General features: G+C 48.9%; 1 protein-coding gene across 1 annotated transcript in view; it reads right to left on the bottom strand.

Moving 5' to 3' along the window:
* LOC121694431 (protocadherin Fat 4) overlaps window positions 1-11,856 on the bottom strand; it is a 90,092-nt gene extending 78,236 nt beyond the window's left edge. The window contains exon 1 of the mRNA XM_042074598.1: window positions 6,228-11,856. Within this exon, the coding sequence (XP_041930532.1) occupies window positions 6,228-11,333 (5,106 nt within the window). The 5' untranslated portion in view covers window positions 11,334-11,856. The remainder of the gene's footprint in view (window positions 1-6,227) is intronic.
* Window positions 11,857-13,336: the final 1,480 nt, after the last annotated feature.

Genomic DNA, 13,336 nt, shown 5'->3' with positions numbered 1-13,336 from the left:
GCCTGTGTGTTTTTATACTTTTGAGCTAAGTACATGTCACGTGTCTGCACAGTGTGGAGCTGGTATCCATTATTACTTTTGTGCAAACGTGCCAAAACTGTCTCACATTTCCCTCCTTCGCTTTCACCCTGTCTCTCTCTACCTCTCCTCTCCGAATCTCTCTTTCTCCCTCCATCTTACTGACTCCTCTTTTTGAATCTCTCTCTCTCGATCCTCTTTCTCCCTCTGTCTTAAATCTTTCCACTTTTTGAATCTCTCTCTCTCTCTCTCTCTCTCTGAATCTCTCGATCCTCTTTACCCCTCAGTCTTACTCTTTCCAGTTTTTGAATCTCTCTCTCTCTCTCTCTCTCTCTCTCTGAATCTCTCGATCCTCTTTGCCCCTCAGTCTTACTCTTTCCAGTTTTTGAATCTCTCTCTCTCTCTCTCTCTCTCTCTCTCTCTCCTCTCTCTCTCTCTTCTCTCTCTCTCTCTCTCTCTCTCTCTTTCTCTCTCTTTCTTCCTTCACTCTGTCAATCTTGTTGTCTCACTCTCTCGTTCTCCGCAGCTCTGCAGTGAGCGGCTCTTCCACAGTGACCTCAGTAAACTCAGACATGTTCTGGGGAAAGTGAGGCAGATGCACTTTAAACAGTGTGCATCCACTGACAGAGCGGGCTTCGCGAGGAATGCACCTAAACGCAACATTAAAAGCCGAAAGTAAACACCAGCTGGAAACACATTTTCACCCCGTCTGTTTGTGTGTGCTTGTACGTGTGGTAGGATGTGTTTGTGTGTGTGTTTGGATGTGTGGTTGCAAGTGTTAGAGTGTGTTTCTGTGCCCAAACCTTGCCTGTTTTCATGTGTGTTAGGATGTGTTTGTGTATGTGTGTGCGTGTGTGTGTGTGTGTTAGGATGTGTGGTTGCAATGTGTGAGTGTGTGCTTCTGCTGAACCTGTTCCTTGCCTGTTCTCTGTGCATGTGTGAATGTGCGTGCCTGTCTGCAGATGTTTCCACAATCACGCTTGCTAATTTGGACCTGAGATTTCAAGACAGCACAATCACAGTGCTGCTATAAATGAACAAATAAATAAATAATTGAACAAACAAACAAATAAATACACCAATTAAACCCCCTAAGAGAAAAACTTTTCGCTAAGACTGTGACTCCATCTAAATCCATGCCGAAATCCCCCACGGAGACTGCTGATCGAGCCACCAAACGCTCGCCTCCAGATTCCTTGGCTCTTTGATCATGCGCTGGGTGCATGGAGAAAACGCACTGACCGTTCCCAGCGGAGCTCCATTATGAAGGAGAGGGGGGAGCGCGACCAGACGTGCCGCATATTCTGACCATGTGCACTAATACTGACCTGCTAATGAGGCATGACAATCAAATTCACAGAACCAAAGAAACGTATCGGCCGAGTATAATAAATCTCAGGGGCCAAGCTCTCTGGGAGCGTGCAGCAGGGACTCACGCGAACCACCATTTATTTGTGTTTCTCCGACTCCTTGAAACCGTGCACGTTCCCGCTAGAGACGGGACCGATGCAAACAAACAGAGAGAAAGAGACAGATAGAAAGAGAAAGAGAGAGAGAGAGAGAGAGAGAGAGAGAGAGAGAGAGAGAGAATGACTCCTTGAAACCGTGCACATTCCCGCTAGAGACGGGACCGATACAAACAAACAGAGAGAAAGAGACAAAGAGAGAGAGAGAGAGAGAGAGAGAGAGAGAGAGAGGAGAGAGAGAGAGAGAGAGAGAGAGAGAGAGAGAGAGAGAGAGAATGATGGGTGGTTGGACCGAGGAGTCGATCTTTGGAAAGCGAAATGTGAATTTGAAATGCTTGTGGAGCCATCATCCGTCCAGCAACACTGGTGATTTGAGCCGCGGCGCACCCCAAGACTTTCCCAAAATATGCACCGTCTGCTGCGGAGCGCTGGCCAAATAAACGAACCCTACACTCACTAATCCATGTGCTCCACGGCCTGTGAACGTAGGAGACTTACCCAGAGAGAGAGAGAGAGGAGAGAGGAGAGAGAGAGAGAGAGACGGAGAAAGACGTAGAGTGATAGAGGGGGAGAGAGACAGTGAGGCACAGAGAGAGGGGGGACAGAGAGATAGAGAGAGAGAGAGAGGGAGAGAGAGGAGGGGGGGACTGGCCGGTGTGAGTTATGGCATTCTGACCCTACTTGACTGCTTAGCGACACATGGCCTGGATAATGATAAAGGTTTGTTTTCAAACCCCAGGGCCTGGGGGTATCATCGTCGCAAAACAAACGCACATTTGTGCGCTGCGGTAGTCACCACTTTGAAACCGGGTTAAAAAAAAGAGGGGGAGCATGAGAGAAAGAGTAAGAAAGTGAGAGACAGAGTGAGAGAGAGAGAGAGAGAGGAGAGAGAGTAAGAAGGCCAGAAAGAGAGCGCAAGGGAGAGTTGATGAGAGTAAGAAAGAGTAAGAGAGAGAAAGAGAGAGAAAGAGAGTGAGTAAGTGAGAAAAAAGAGAGAGAGAAAGGAAATATGAGCTAGGCCAAGCAGCGTCTGCAGTGCTTAAAGCAGCATTCCTCCTTCCAAAGGCACTGAGAACTCGCCTCCATGGCTCGCTGTGGCTGGCTGTCCCAGCAGTAAACACACTATGCAGCATTCATGAACTGGCTCAAGTTGCAGTCAACAAAACAGCACTTTGGCTCACAATGTAGCATTTTGTCAGGGATTCACAGGCTAGGGGATGGGGATACAAGGATCTCACAGGCACTTAAGGAAATCCTCTTGAACCTAAGCTTTAAACGCAAATAAATGATTACTGTGCTAAATAAAATCTTTATTACTGTGGTTTGGCCCGTGCACAGTAATGCAGATAATACTGCTTGTGTATCTGTTCCATTAGGTGTGTGTGTCTGTGTGTGTGTGTGTGTCTGTGTGTGTGTGTGAGTGTTTACCTTCCACACAAGAGCCCTAACACCATGCATTGCTGCCTCTCAAAGAAAGAATCCCCTGTTTCACTTTCTCACTTTGGCCTTGGGGGACCACCAACCAGGGAGGGCCGGTCCCGAGCATCAGGCCGTTGACGACTGTGTGAAACCGCACAGCGGGGGCCGCCCAGAGGTGCACGTCCGCCCAAATTACCCCGCGATCCACCGCCACCACGGCCGTTTCTTCACACAAACTACAACGCCACACCAAAGCACCAGAGCGGCACTTTTGGCAAAACTCAACCGCCTGTAAGCCACAGAGGAATTCAGCAAAAAGCGCTTCTCTTTTTTCCCCTTCCAGAAAGCATCGCTCTTTTTGTCTTTCTTACTCCAAGCTTACAAGCTTTAAAGAGGCCTGGAGCGGGTTTGCAGGAAGAGAAGGAGGGTTTTCTTTTTTTTTTTATATATATATATTTTTTTGGCCTTTTTATGCCTTTAATTTGATAGGACAGTGGAGAATGACAGGAAGTGAGTGGGAGAGAGAGTCGGAGTGGGATCCGGAAATGGACCACGGGGCGGGAATCGAACCCGGGTCACCGGCGTACGATGCAGGTGCCCCAGCCAGTTGCGCCACAGCCGGGGCCAGAAGGAGGGTTTTCTAATGTGATCAGAGAGGGAACATTGGCCAGAGGGTTCCTTTTGAGGTGCAACTCAATCACACAGGATTAGCCTACCCGTGCCTAACCAGACTTACCAAATAACAATACAGCGGTCTGAAATGGCACGGGCAAATATGCAGTCCAGACAAGACGTCCGAAGCTGCACAGATGCCCAGTGGAAAAAGCCCTCTCCTTTTCCACGGCTTTTTTTCTTTTTCTCAGAGTGCCTCAAGCGCTCCGAGAGCTCGGACTCTACCTCTTACAGACGTCTCCTTTTTGCATATGTGTTCACTTCATTCTTCCTCCGACTCCATCTATCTGTGCGCACACACACAGAGTGGTGAGGGCTGCGGCTCCTCCGCCTCGTCCAGAGTTAAGTAAACACTAATAAGACACCTCTATCTGGCCTAGCCATCTGCATTCCAAGGTCGATGTGGATGATGCTCCCCTTGGCCCGTGACAAGATCCAAAGCCTGCCAGAGCGATATTTCATCCTCCCCGCTCTCGCTCTCGCTGTGTCTCGGTCGGGGGTAGTAGGCTGGGGGGGGGGGGGGTGATGCTGGGGGTGCTGGAGGTGTGGGTGTGTGTGTTTGGGGGGGGGGGGGGGGTTGGGTCACATGGTCAACCCTAAATCTGTCACTGAATGGACCTGGTACAGAGAAGAGGAGACAGCAGGAGGGGGACAGAGGCGGGTGGGGTGTGTGTGTGTGTGGGGGGGGGGGGGGGGCAAAAATGAAAAGAAAACAAAACCTCGATGAATCACGACTGAGGCATTAAGCAACACTGGATCTGTGAAGGCAAAACAAAGGAAGGACTGTGGCAAAGGCCTTCGTGTTTATTTCAGCATGGAACAATGCTTTCAGTAGGGGAAAACATGATGTAGCACTTCACGTCCTCTCTCTCTCTCTCTTTCTCTCTCTTTCTCTCTCTCCCTCTCTCGCTCACTCTAACCAAATTCCTCCAGTTATTCAAGTACAATGGGCTAAGAGAAAACAATTGAGTGGGACTGTGTGTATGAGAGGGAGGGATGTGGGGGGTGTATGTGTGTGTATATGAGTGTGTCGGAGAGGGAGAGGGGCAGAGTAGAACACAAACCCAGGGAATGACTGTGACCAGGAATAGAAATAGATAGGATGTGAATATAGAGTTGTACTCCTACGTGCTTTGGCACAGAAGTCTGAGACTCAACGGCAGGAGGAGAGCAGTGGCTAGAAAATCTCTCTCTCTCACACACACACACACACACACACACACACACACACACACACACACACACACACACACACACACACACACACACACACACAGTTTCAGCACCTGTCTGCAACTGATGAAACCTGAGGATTTACTAAATTAAACAACCCTTATTAACACCCATGGCATAATTCAAATGCAATAGGAATAATGTTGGCTTTCAAAGCATCTTCTCATCATTCAAGTTGACCCAGTTGAATCCTAAATGACAACACACAACCCACACTCTGAATGTTTACATTACCATAGCCACACATCATAAAATTTGCATTAACAAAACAATTCTGATTTTGCAACTGAAAATTCCCCAAACGCACTGAAAGACAGAATCACATTTGTTTCTCATTTCTGGAGAGACTACACCCCAGCCACCCAAATTGGGTCTCGAGTTTCACCGGTCTACTTCAGAAGACTTAACTCCACTCTCCCGAGGGGAGGTTAAAACGAAGCCCATGAGGTGCATCGCATAATGCTAACTGAATAGAGAGCTTAAGTTTCAACTCTTAAAGATTTCCCTTTCCCCCCTCCACTTCCAAGACTAGGGAGAGAAAAAAAAACTATTCATGGAGTCTTAAGGGGTCACCCGATTTTAATGGTCACTTATTGCCTGTTGAGCTGGAGCCAGTGGCACAGAAAAGCACCCTAGGACCACCCTGTACCAAAACAACTCCCAACATCAAATCCAACATCATTCTCCCCACTCCCTGGGTCCAATAATGCTATCTGCTGAGTTTGACAACAAGGCCGTCCTTGATCTATTTTCTTTGTGTTTTTTTCCCTCCCCCTTCAATTCTGGAGATATTTCTAGCCCCCCCCCCCCCCCCCCCTGCAAAAACACAGCCCCTCCAAACAAACTGCATAATATTAATATCTGAAATCAAGTCAAGTCAGCTGCCCCAGTTATTCCATTTCTGCAATTCATAACAACTGATAAGGATATTAAACTTAATAGCGGCAAGACCACAGCGAAACAAGGGGATATGGAGAACTTGTTTCCCTCCTCTCAAGAACAATCCAGCTGAATGCTTGGGATATTGTTCAGGCTAGTATTTTTGGGAACTGAAACAATAAGGTGAGCTTGCCAAACACACACACACCCTACTTACTCATGTTGAAGGCAATTTATATTTAATATAACACAGATCCTAAGACATGAAAAGAGTGGAATTTAATTAATGCACAAATCAACCTGTTGTACATATAAGGTGTTTATATAAGGTGTTTTTATGTTTAACTTGGACTACATCCTCTCACAGGCTTTCCATGGGACCTTGATCTCATTCCACATAATCCAAGCAAATTCTTTCAACACAAGCACCCTCATCATGCATGACTTCAACTTTTGGCTGCCTTTCAGAGCCATCTAAAACAATACGAGGGCTACATTATCGCTTCTGCTAGGTGAACTTAAAAGGGCAACAGCACTCACCTCAGCTCTCTGTGTGCGGGGCTGACTGGCGTCTGTCTCGATGGCGTACACATCCACCAGGTATAGGTCGGCGCCCTGCTCCCTGTCCAGCTCGCGGGCGGTCTGGATGACCCCCGTACGGCGTCCGATGGTGAAGAGCCTTCCGACGGCCTTGCCGCCGCTGCGCACGGACACGATGAAGTACTCCACCTTGGTGGTCGAGCCCCGGGGACTGGAGGCGTCCAGCGAGATGACGTTGGTGCCCGGCGGCTGGCCCTCCTTGAGGATGGTGATGTACTTGGGCTGGGAGAAGACGGGCCCGTCGACGCCGGGCAGGATGATGGTCAGCTCGGTGCGCGAGGTCTTGCGCTCGGTGCCGTGGTCGGTGGCGGAGACAGTCAGGCTGTAGATGAGCTTGGAGGGCATGAGCTGAGAGGCCAGGCGGATGTCTCCGCTGTAGCGGTCCATGATGAACGTGTCCGAGTCTCCCTTGACCAGCTCGAACTCCACCTCGCCGTTAGGCCCGTCGTCAGGGTCAAAGGCCACTACCGTGGTGAGGATGGAGCCGATGACGATGTTGGACTCAGCCACAAGTGCATTCTGGGAGAGGAATGTGGGGACGTTGTCATTCAAGTCCGTCACCCATATGGTCACATTCTTCAAAGCGTAGCGGCGGAAGTCAACAGGAAATGCCTGGTCGGTCGCTTTGACTGTCAACTCGAAGAGGTTGGAAAATTCTCTGTCGATCTCGTTGTTTGTGTAGATCACCCCGGAGCTGGGGTCGATACGGAAGTGGCTTCCTCTCGGAGTCTGCTGAACAATGGAGTACTCCAGCTGACCGTTGATATCAGCGTCCGTGTCGTGTGCGATGATAGTCATAACAGATGAGGACAATGGGATGTTTTCGGAGATGGACTTAAAAATATCACCTGTGTTGAATATGGGGGGGTTGTCATTAAAGTCCCGCACCTGAATCACCACAGGTATAGTGGAGGACTTGGGGGGCATCCCGTTGTCCTTAGCTGTGATGTTCAGCTTGTAAACAGACTGCGTCTCGTAGTCCAGTCTTTTGACCAGAAAGATGCTTCCTGTGTTGGGACTGATGCTGAAAGTGCCGTGGTTGTTTGTGGCCGTGATGCTGTAAGTGATGTCAGCGTTCGGACCCGAGTCGGAGTCTGTGGCGGTCACCGAGGCCACGAGCTCGCCAATCCTCATGTTCTCCAGCACGTCCACCGCCACGGTGGACTTAGGGAAAGCGGGCGTGTTGTCATTCTCATCCAGCACACTGATGCTAAGCATGCAGGAGGAGGAGAGAGGCACATCTCCAGAGTCCACAGCAATGATTTTCAGTGAGTAGGACGACGTGGCCTCATAGTCCAGCTTGCCCATGAGAGTGACCTGGCCTGAGCTGCTGTCGATGGTGAACTGGGCCTCCTCGTTGCCCTCTTTGATACGGTAGCGGACGAGCCCGTTTTTGTTCTCATCCACATCAGAGGCAGACACACGCAGCAGCTGTGTGAGATTCTGGGCCAGCTCGGAGATGGAGGCCTGGTATATGTCTTTAGTGAACTTGGGCGGGTTGTCGTTGATGTCCTGGATGTAGACCTGGACCTTGGCCTGGTCTCTGAGGGGCTTGGGCAGGCCCTGGTCAGAGGAGACGACCGAGAAGCTGAACACGGCGGCGCCGCGCTGTCTCATGAGGGACTCGCGGTCCAGCTGCAGCGTGCTGGTCAGCTCACCTGTGATGGCATTCAGCTCGAAGTTGGGCTGCGGCGCCTCGAAGGCGTACCGCACTTCGCTGTTCGGGCCGAAGTCCTTGTCCTCGGCGAAGACGCGGCCGACCAGCGAGCCTCTCGCCTGCTCCTCCTCGAAGTGGAACACGTAGTTGGTGCTGTTGAAGAGCGGCCGGTTGTCGTTCACGTCGTCCAGGATGACCGTTAAGTTCACGCTGGCCGTGAGAGGCTCCACGGCCCTGTCTCTGGCCACCACCAGCAGGCTGTATCTGTCCTGGACCTCCCTGTCCAGCTCAGTCTTGATGTACAGTTGCCCATCTGGGAAGACGCCAAAAACATCCCCTGTGTTGCCGCCCACGATGTCATACATGATTTCCCCATTGAGGCCCGAGTCTTTGTCCGTGGCCTCCACTTTGAAAAAGCGGCTGTTCACGGGCTCCGACTCCAGGATGATGACCTCGTAAGAGAGCTGGTCAAACACCGGGGCGTTGTCGTTGACATCGTACACGCTGACGGTCAGAATGAGGCTGGAGGTGCGCTGGGGGACCCCCATATCCGAGGCCAGCACCTCCACCTGATAGGAGCTGGTGGTGACCTCCAGGGGCCCGGTGAGCGTAATGAGGCCGTGTTTCTCGTGGATGTGGAACAGGCCCTTGGGGTTCTGTTTCAGGCTATACACCACGGCGCCATTGCTGCCCTCATCCGGGTCAGAGGCCTTGGCCTGGAAGATCTGGTGACCGGTGCTCCAGTTCTCCACAGCACTGACATGCTCCACCGCGTGGATGAAATGGGGCGCATTGTCATTCAGGTCCTTCACTGTGATGTTAACAAGCGCGTCGCCTGTCACATCCCCTCCCCGGGCTATCACTTTAAGCTGGTAGAAAGCCTGCTCCTCCCTGTCAATAAGGCCCGCAGCCAGGATCTCTCCTGTCGCACTGTTAACAGAGAACAAACCCCTCTGATCGCCTGAGGCGATTAAGTATGTGATGTTTGTGTTCAGATCCACAGTGGATGCAGAGACGGTGCCTATGACAGCCTTTACAGCTACATTTTCAAACATGACAAAGCTGTAGACTCGTTGTGTGAATGTGGGTGGGTTGTCCTGTGTGTCTATCACATTGACAGTGACAATAGCCTGAGTGTCTGCGCGCAGGCCCCCTCCATCAGTGGCTGTAACCTGTAACTGATAGGCCGTTTTCTCCTCCCTGTCCAGGGAGACTAGAGTGGTTATTTTGCCTGTTTCGCTGTTAATGTGAAACTTAAAAGTGTCCCCAGCAGTAATTTGATATTTGACTGTGCCGTGCACGCCGAGGTCGGGATCGGTGGCAGATACGCTGGTGACGTACGTGCCGGCCGGCTCGTTCTCCTTGACATTGGCAAAATACTGCACTGGATAGAAAACAGGACGGTTGTCGTTTATGTCTCTGAGGGTGATGTTTACTCTCCCCACGGAGTGGAGCGGAGGGCTGCCCGAGTCTGTGGCTTTAATGTGCAACAAATACGACTCCTGCTCCTCTCTGTCCAGCTCCAAGGCAGTGCTGAGCCTGCCAGACACTGAGTCCAAGCGGAACATATCCTGCAGGCTGGATGGGGTTTCGGGGTCAAATGAGAAGCGAACGGTGCCGTTGGCCCCGAGATCGCCATCTGTGGCCGACAGGACGAGCAGCTCGCTGCCGGCTGGGGAGTGCTCCACCAGGGTCACGCGGTACGTGCTCTGCGTGAACGTGGGGATCTGGTCGTTGACGTCGGTGATGTTCACCACCAGCGTGGTGTAGGAGATCTTGGGCTGCAGGCCCTGGTCTTTGGCGCTGATGTTGAGCACGATGGCCGACGCCACTTCGCGATCCAGCAGCGAGGCGCTGGTAACCAGACCGCTGTTTTCACTGATGGCGAACCAGCCCAAAGCGTTTCCAGACACCAAGGAGTAGCGCAGGTTGGCATTCTGCCCGGAGTCGCCATCTGTTGCAGAGACTCCTTTAATGTAGCTGCCTTTCGGAATGTCTTCGCTGATATCCACTCTGTACTGGGCTTCCTGGAAAATGGGCGGGTGGTCATTGATATCATTCACAAAAATAACCAGGCTGGCTATGGACGACCTGGCCATGGGCTTGCCATTGTCTGACACAGAGACCGTCAGGTTATAGGAGGAGATACGCTCCCTGTCTAATACACTGCCCACCTTAATTAAGCTCAAATTAGGAACAGGAGATGTGTGCACCTCGAAGTGCCTCTGTTCATTTCCGCCCAAGATTGAGACGGATATGTTGCCGTTGGCTGTGGGGGAGTCTGAATCAGAAACAGTTAACAAGGCCACCACTGTGCCTATCTGTGCATTCTCATCCACAGAGGCAAACTTGGAAGTGGTGGGGAAGTATCTAAACTTCACTACTGGGTCATTGTCATTTACATCAAGGAGTTTTATAGTAGCCTCTGCCCTGCCTGAAAGAGAGGGCACCCCATTGTCCATTGCATGCACAGTTAAAGAGTATTCTTTCTTGCTTTCATAATCCAGACCTTCTTTTATTACTATAGTACCATCTTTGGGGTCAATCTGAAAAGGTGTGCCCTCATCTAAAAAATATCTTATGTCTGCATTGGCTCCCTCATCCTGGTCTGTGGCTGTTATTTGCAACACATTTGAGCCTATGGCTGCATCTTCAAAAATACTGGTCTGATACTGGTCTTTTTCGAAAATAGGGGGGTTATCATTGATATCTTGGATGGTTACATTGACTTGTAAATAGCCAAATCTTTTGGGGTCGCCTTTGTCTTCAACCTCAATCAGGAGTTGGTAAAAAGGAGTTAGTTCTCTATCCAAGCCGCCAGTTGAAACCAGATGGAGAAATGCGCCCTCGCCGCTCGGGTTGACTGTAATATCCAAACGGAACCTCCTCTGCTCATTCCCGTTCACTATTCTGTAGGTCGTATGATCAACTCCATTGCTCCCGATGTCCGCGTCTGTGGCTGTATCAAGGATAACTTGTCGGCCACTGCTCGCGTCCTCTTTGAATGACACCACAATTGACGCGTCTGGAAACACTGGCGAGTTGTCGTTAATGTCAAGCACGACTATCCGAACTTCAGTGGGGTATGTCGGCTGACTGGACAGCACCACAACATTGATAATGTTACTTTGCAAAACTTCTCTGTCAATCACCGAAGATGTGTATATAACGCCAGTCGTGCCATTAATTGCGAAAAGTTTGTGGTTCTCGCTAAATCGGTACGTGAAACTTGGTTTTGTTTCTATCGTCCCCACATAGGTACCAATAGGCTGCTCTTCCAGTACCTGAAACTCCTGGCGAACTTGACTGGATGAGGAGTATTGCGATAAAGTCCACAGGATTAACAAAACTACATGAAATCGGTTCACTCCCCTACCTGAAAGCGCCATGGTCAAAATCCCAGTCCACCTTTCTTGGACAAAGTCCTTGCATATAATGCATCAAAGTTTCATTAGTTCCCCAAGCACTAAAACATTGTATTCCTTATGGCACGGGTCACTTGAAAAGTGCCGAAGTTGCACGGCTGTTGACAGGGTTTGTACCTCGCTTTCTTATGATCATTCAGAATAGTATTCCTTGACCTCTTTTCTCCAGTTCGTGCAATGGAACAGCTCCAGTTGAAATCCTCAGGGTGCGATAGATGGATTTGTCCGGAGAGAAGTCCTGATCTTGTCAGTGAAGGTTTCAATATTTCCAAAGTCCCGCAAAAGGCATCACACTGGCCAAGCACTTCATGACTCACTTCTTAGGTGTTCCTATTGTGAGCGTAGAATAAACTTCACTTCGGATAAAACAATGACTAGTTTAAAAGTTTATTTCTCCAGAATCTTCACTGCAAACTTGATGGAAACAGTGAAAACTGTTGCGACGAAGCAGGAACAAGCACTTGTTAAAGCAATACCCGTTGTACCAGTGCAAAATCCCTCAGAATAACGGTGAAGTAACTTCAGTCATTTATCCCTATGTTCCTACTAAGTTAGAACAAAGCTGGAGCAGAGAAAAGTCCCTCCTACTTGTAATCTCATTGGGTGACGCGACTCTGTCCCGCCCTTTCTGCTTCTCTTGCTTCCTCCAAACTCGACCATTGGCTGTGGATTGTGGATGGGAACGTCAGTCAAAGAAATGAACGGTCATTAGGTTAAAGCGGGAGCAGGTAGTGTACCGTTATTTCTTTATAATAACAGCTGAGTGACAGTGACACTAGAAGGGTATTTATTCCAGATGAATAGTTGAATAGTATGATTTGACATATGGAGACCTGTAGAAGTCACAAAAGTTAAAACTAAACATAACATGCCAACTAAACATTTCAGTTTTGCTGAGTAGTGTAGATAGGGTAACAATTAATATTAGCCAAATAAACTATGGAATGCTCATGTGTTGAAAATACATAGGGTTGCCTAGGCCTAATACATCTAGGAGGGCGCCCCAGGACATTCAGCCTACATTACCAAAGCATATTGCTTTTAAAGTTGAGTTGTTAAATTTTATTCTTAATTAAGCTGTGATACTTTAGGAATTTTGGTCAAAAATAATTGAGGTGACCTGGGAAACATCATCATTTTATAACTCAACAATTAGAGGTTTCAAAGGATTATCATTAATCAGTATTTCTTCTCAATAAAACCAGATTAGTGCACCATCCCCTAGGTGGATACTGCCATCTAGTGTCAATGTAAAACAAATATCTTGCAGAATGACAGGACAAAGTCACCATTTCCATTATTTTAAGTTTCTCTATTTTTCATGAAAGAGATGTGTATAGTTGTTGTCATTTTCCAGGTGTTTTTAGTTGTTTGCAAAGACACGAAATGGCTTTTAGGGTCAGAGGATAAAGCTATGCTCTTCCGTCCAAGTAGTTGTCCTACATGTCATTTTGAGAAAGCTTTCTCAAGCTTGAGTCAAACATGAACCCGCCTTTACTGTACAAACTGACACGTACTATTTGTGTCCAGTCATGATGCATATCCAAGGATCTGTATGACCTGCCAAAAGACATCTAAAATCATAAAACGTTGTGTTGGCCTCGAGACTGTATGCGGCGTGACTGCATAGACTCATTCAGTCAGCCAGACAGAAGCCGTAGAAAGCTCATTACTCTCCCACGCCGTTGTCTCCGAGTCCTGCCAGCCTCGTAACCAGATTATGGTAAGACGGTCGCCACACAGGATGCATTCAATATAAAATTATCTTGTTAGTTTGTTTGCTCTGATTTCTTAAACAGATCTAGTCTTCTAGTAATATTTTTTGCTTCAGTGAAGTTAAACAAAGTGCAGCCATGCAGCAGGTTTTTGGGACTTGAAAGCGTGTCTGTCTGTAGGCTCATATCAAAATTAATGGAGCAATATAATTATTTAATCGCATCAGTTTGTGTAACAGTATTTTGGATACT

The sequence above is a fragment of the Alosa sapidissima genome, chromosome 20, assembly GCF_018492685.1.
Source record: "Alosa sapidissima isolate fAloSap1 chromosome 20, fAloSap1.pri, whole genome shotgun sequence".
Taxonomy (NCBI): Eukaryota; Metazoa; Chordata; class Actinopteri; order Clupeiformes; family Clupeidae; genus Alosa; species Alosa sapidissima.
Note: the sequence above shows the minus strand (reverse complement) of the source record. Positions and strands in the feature narration are given on the sequence as shown.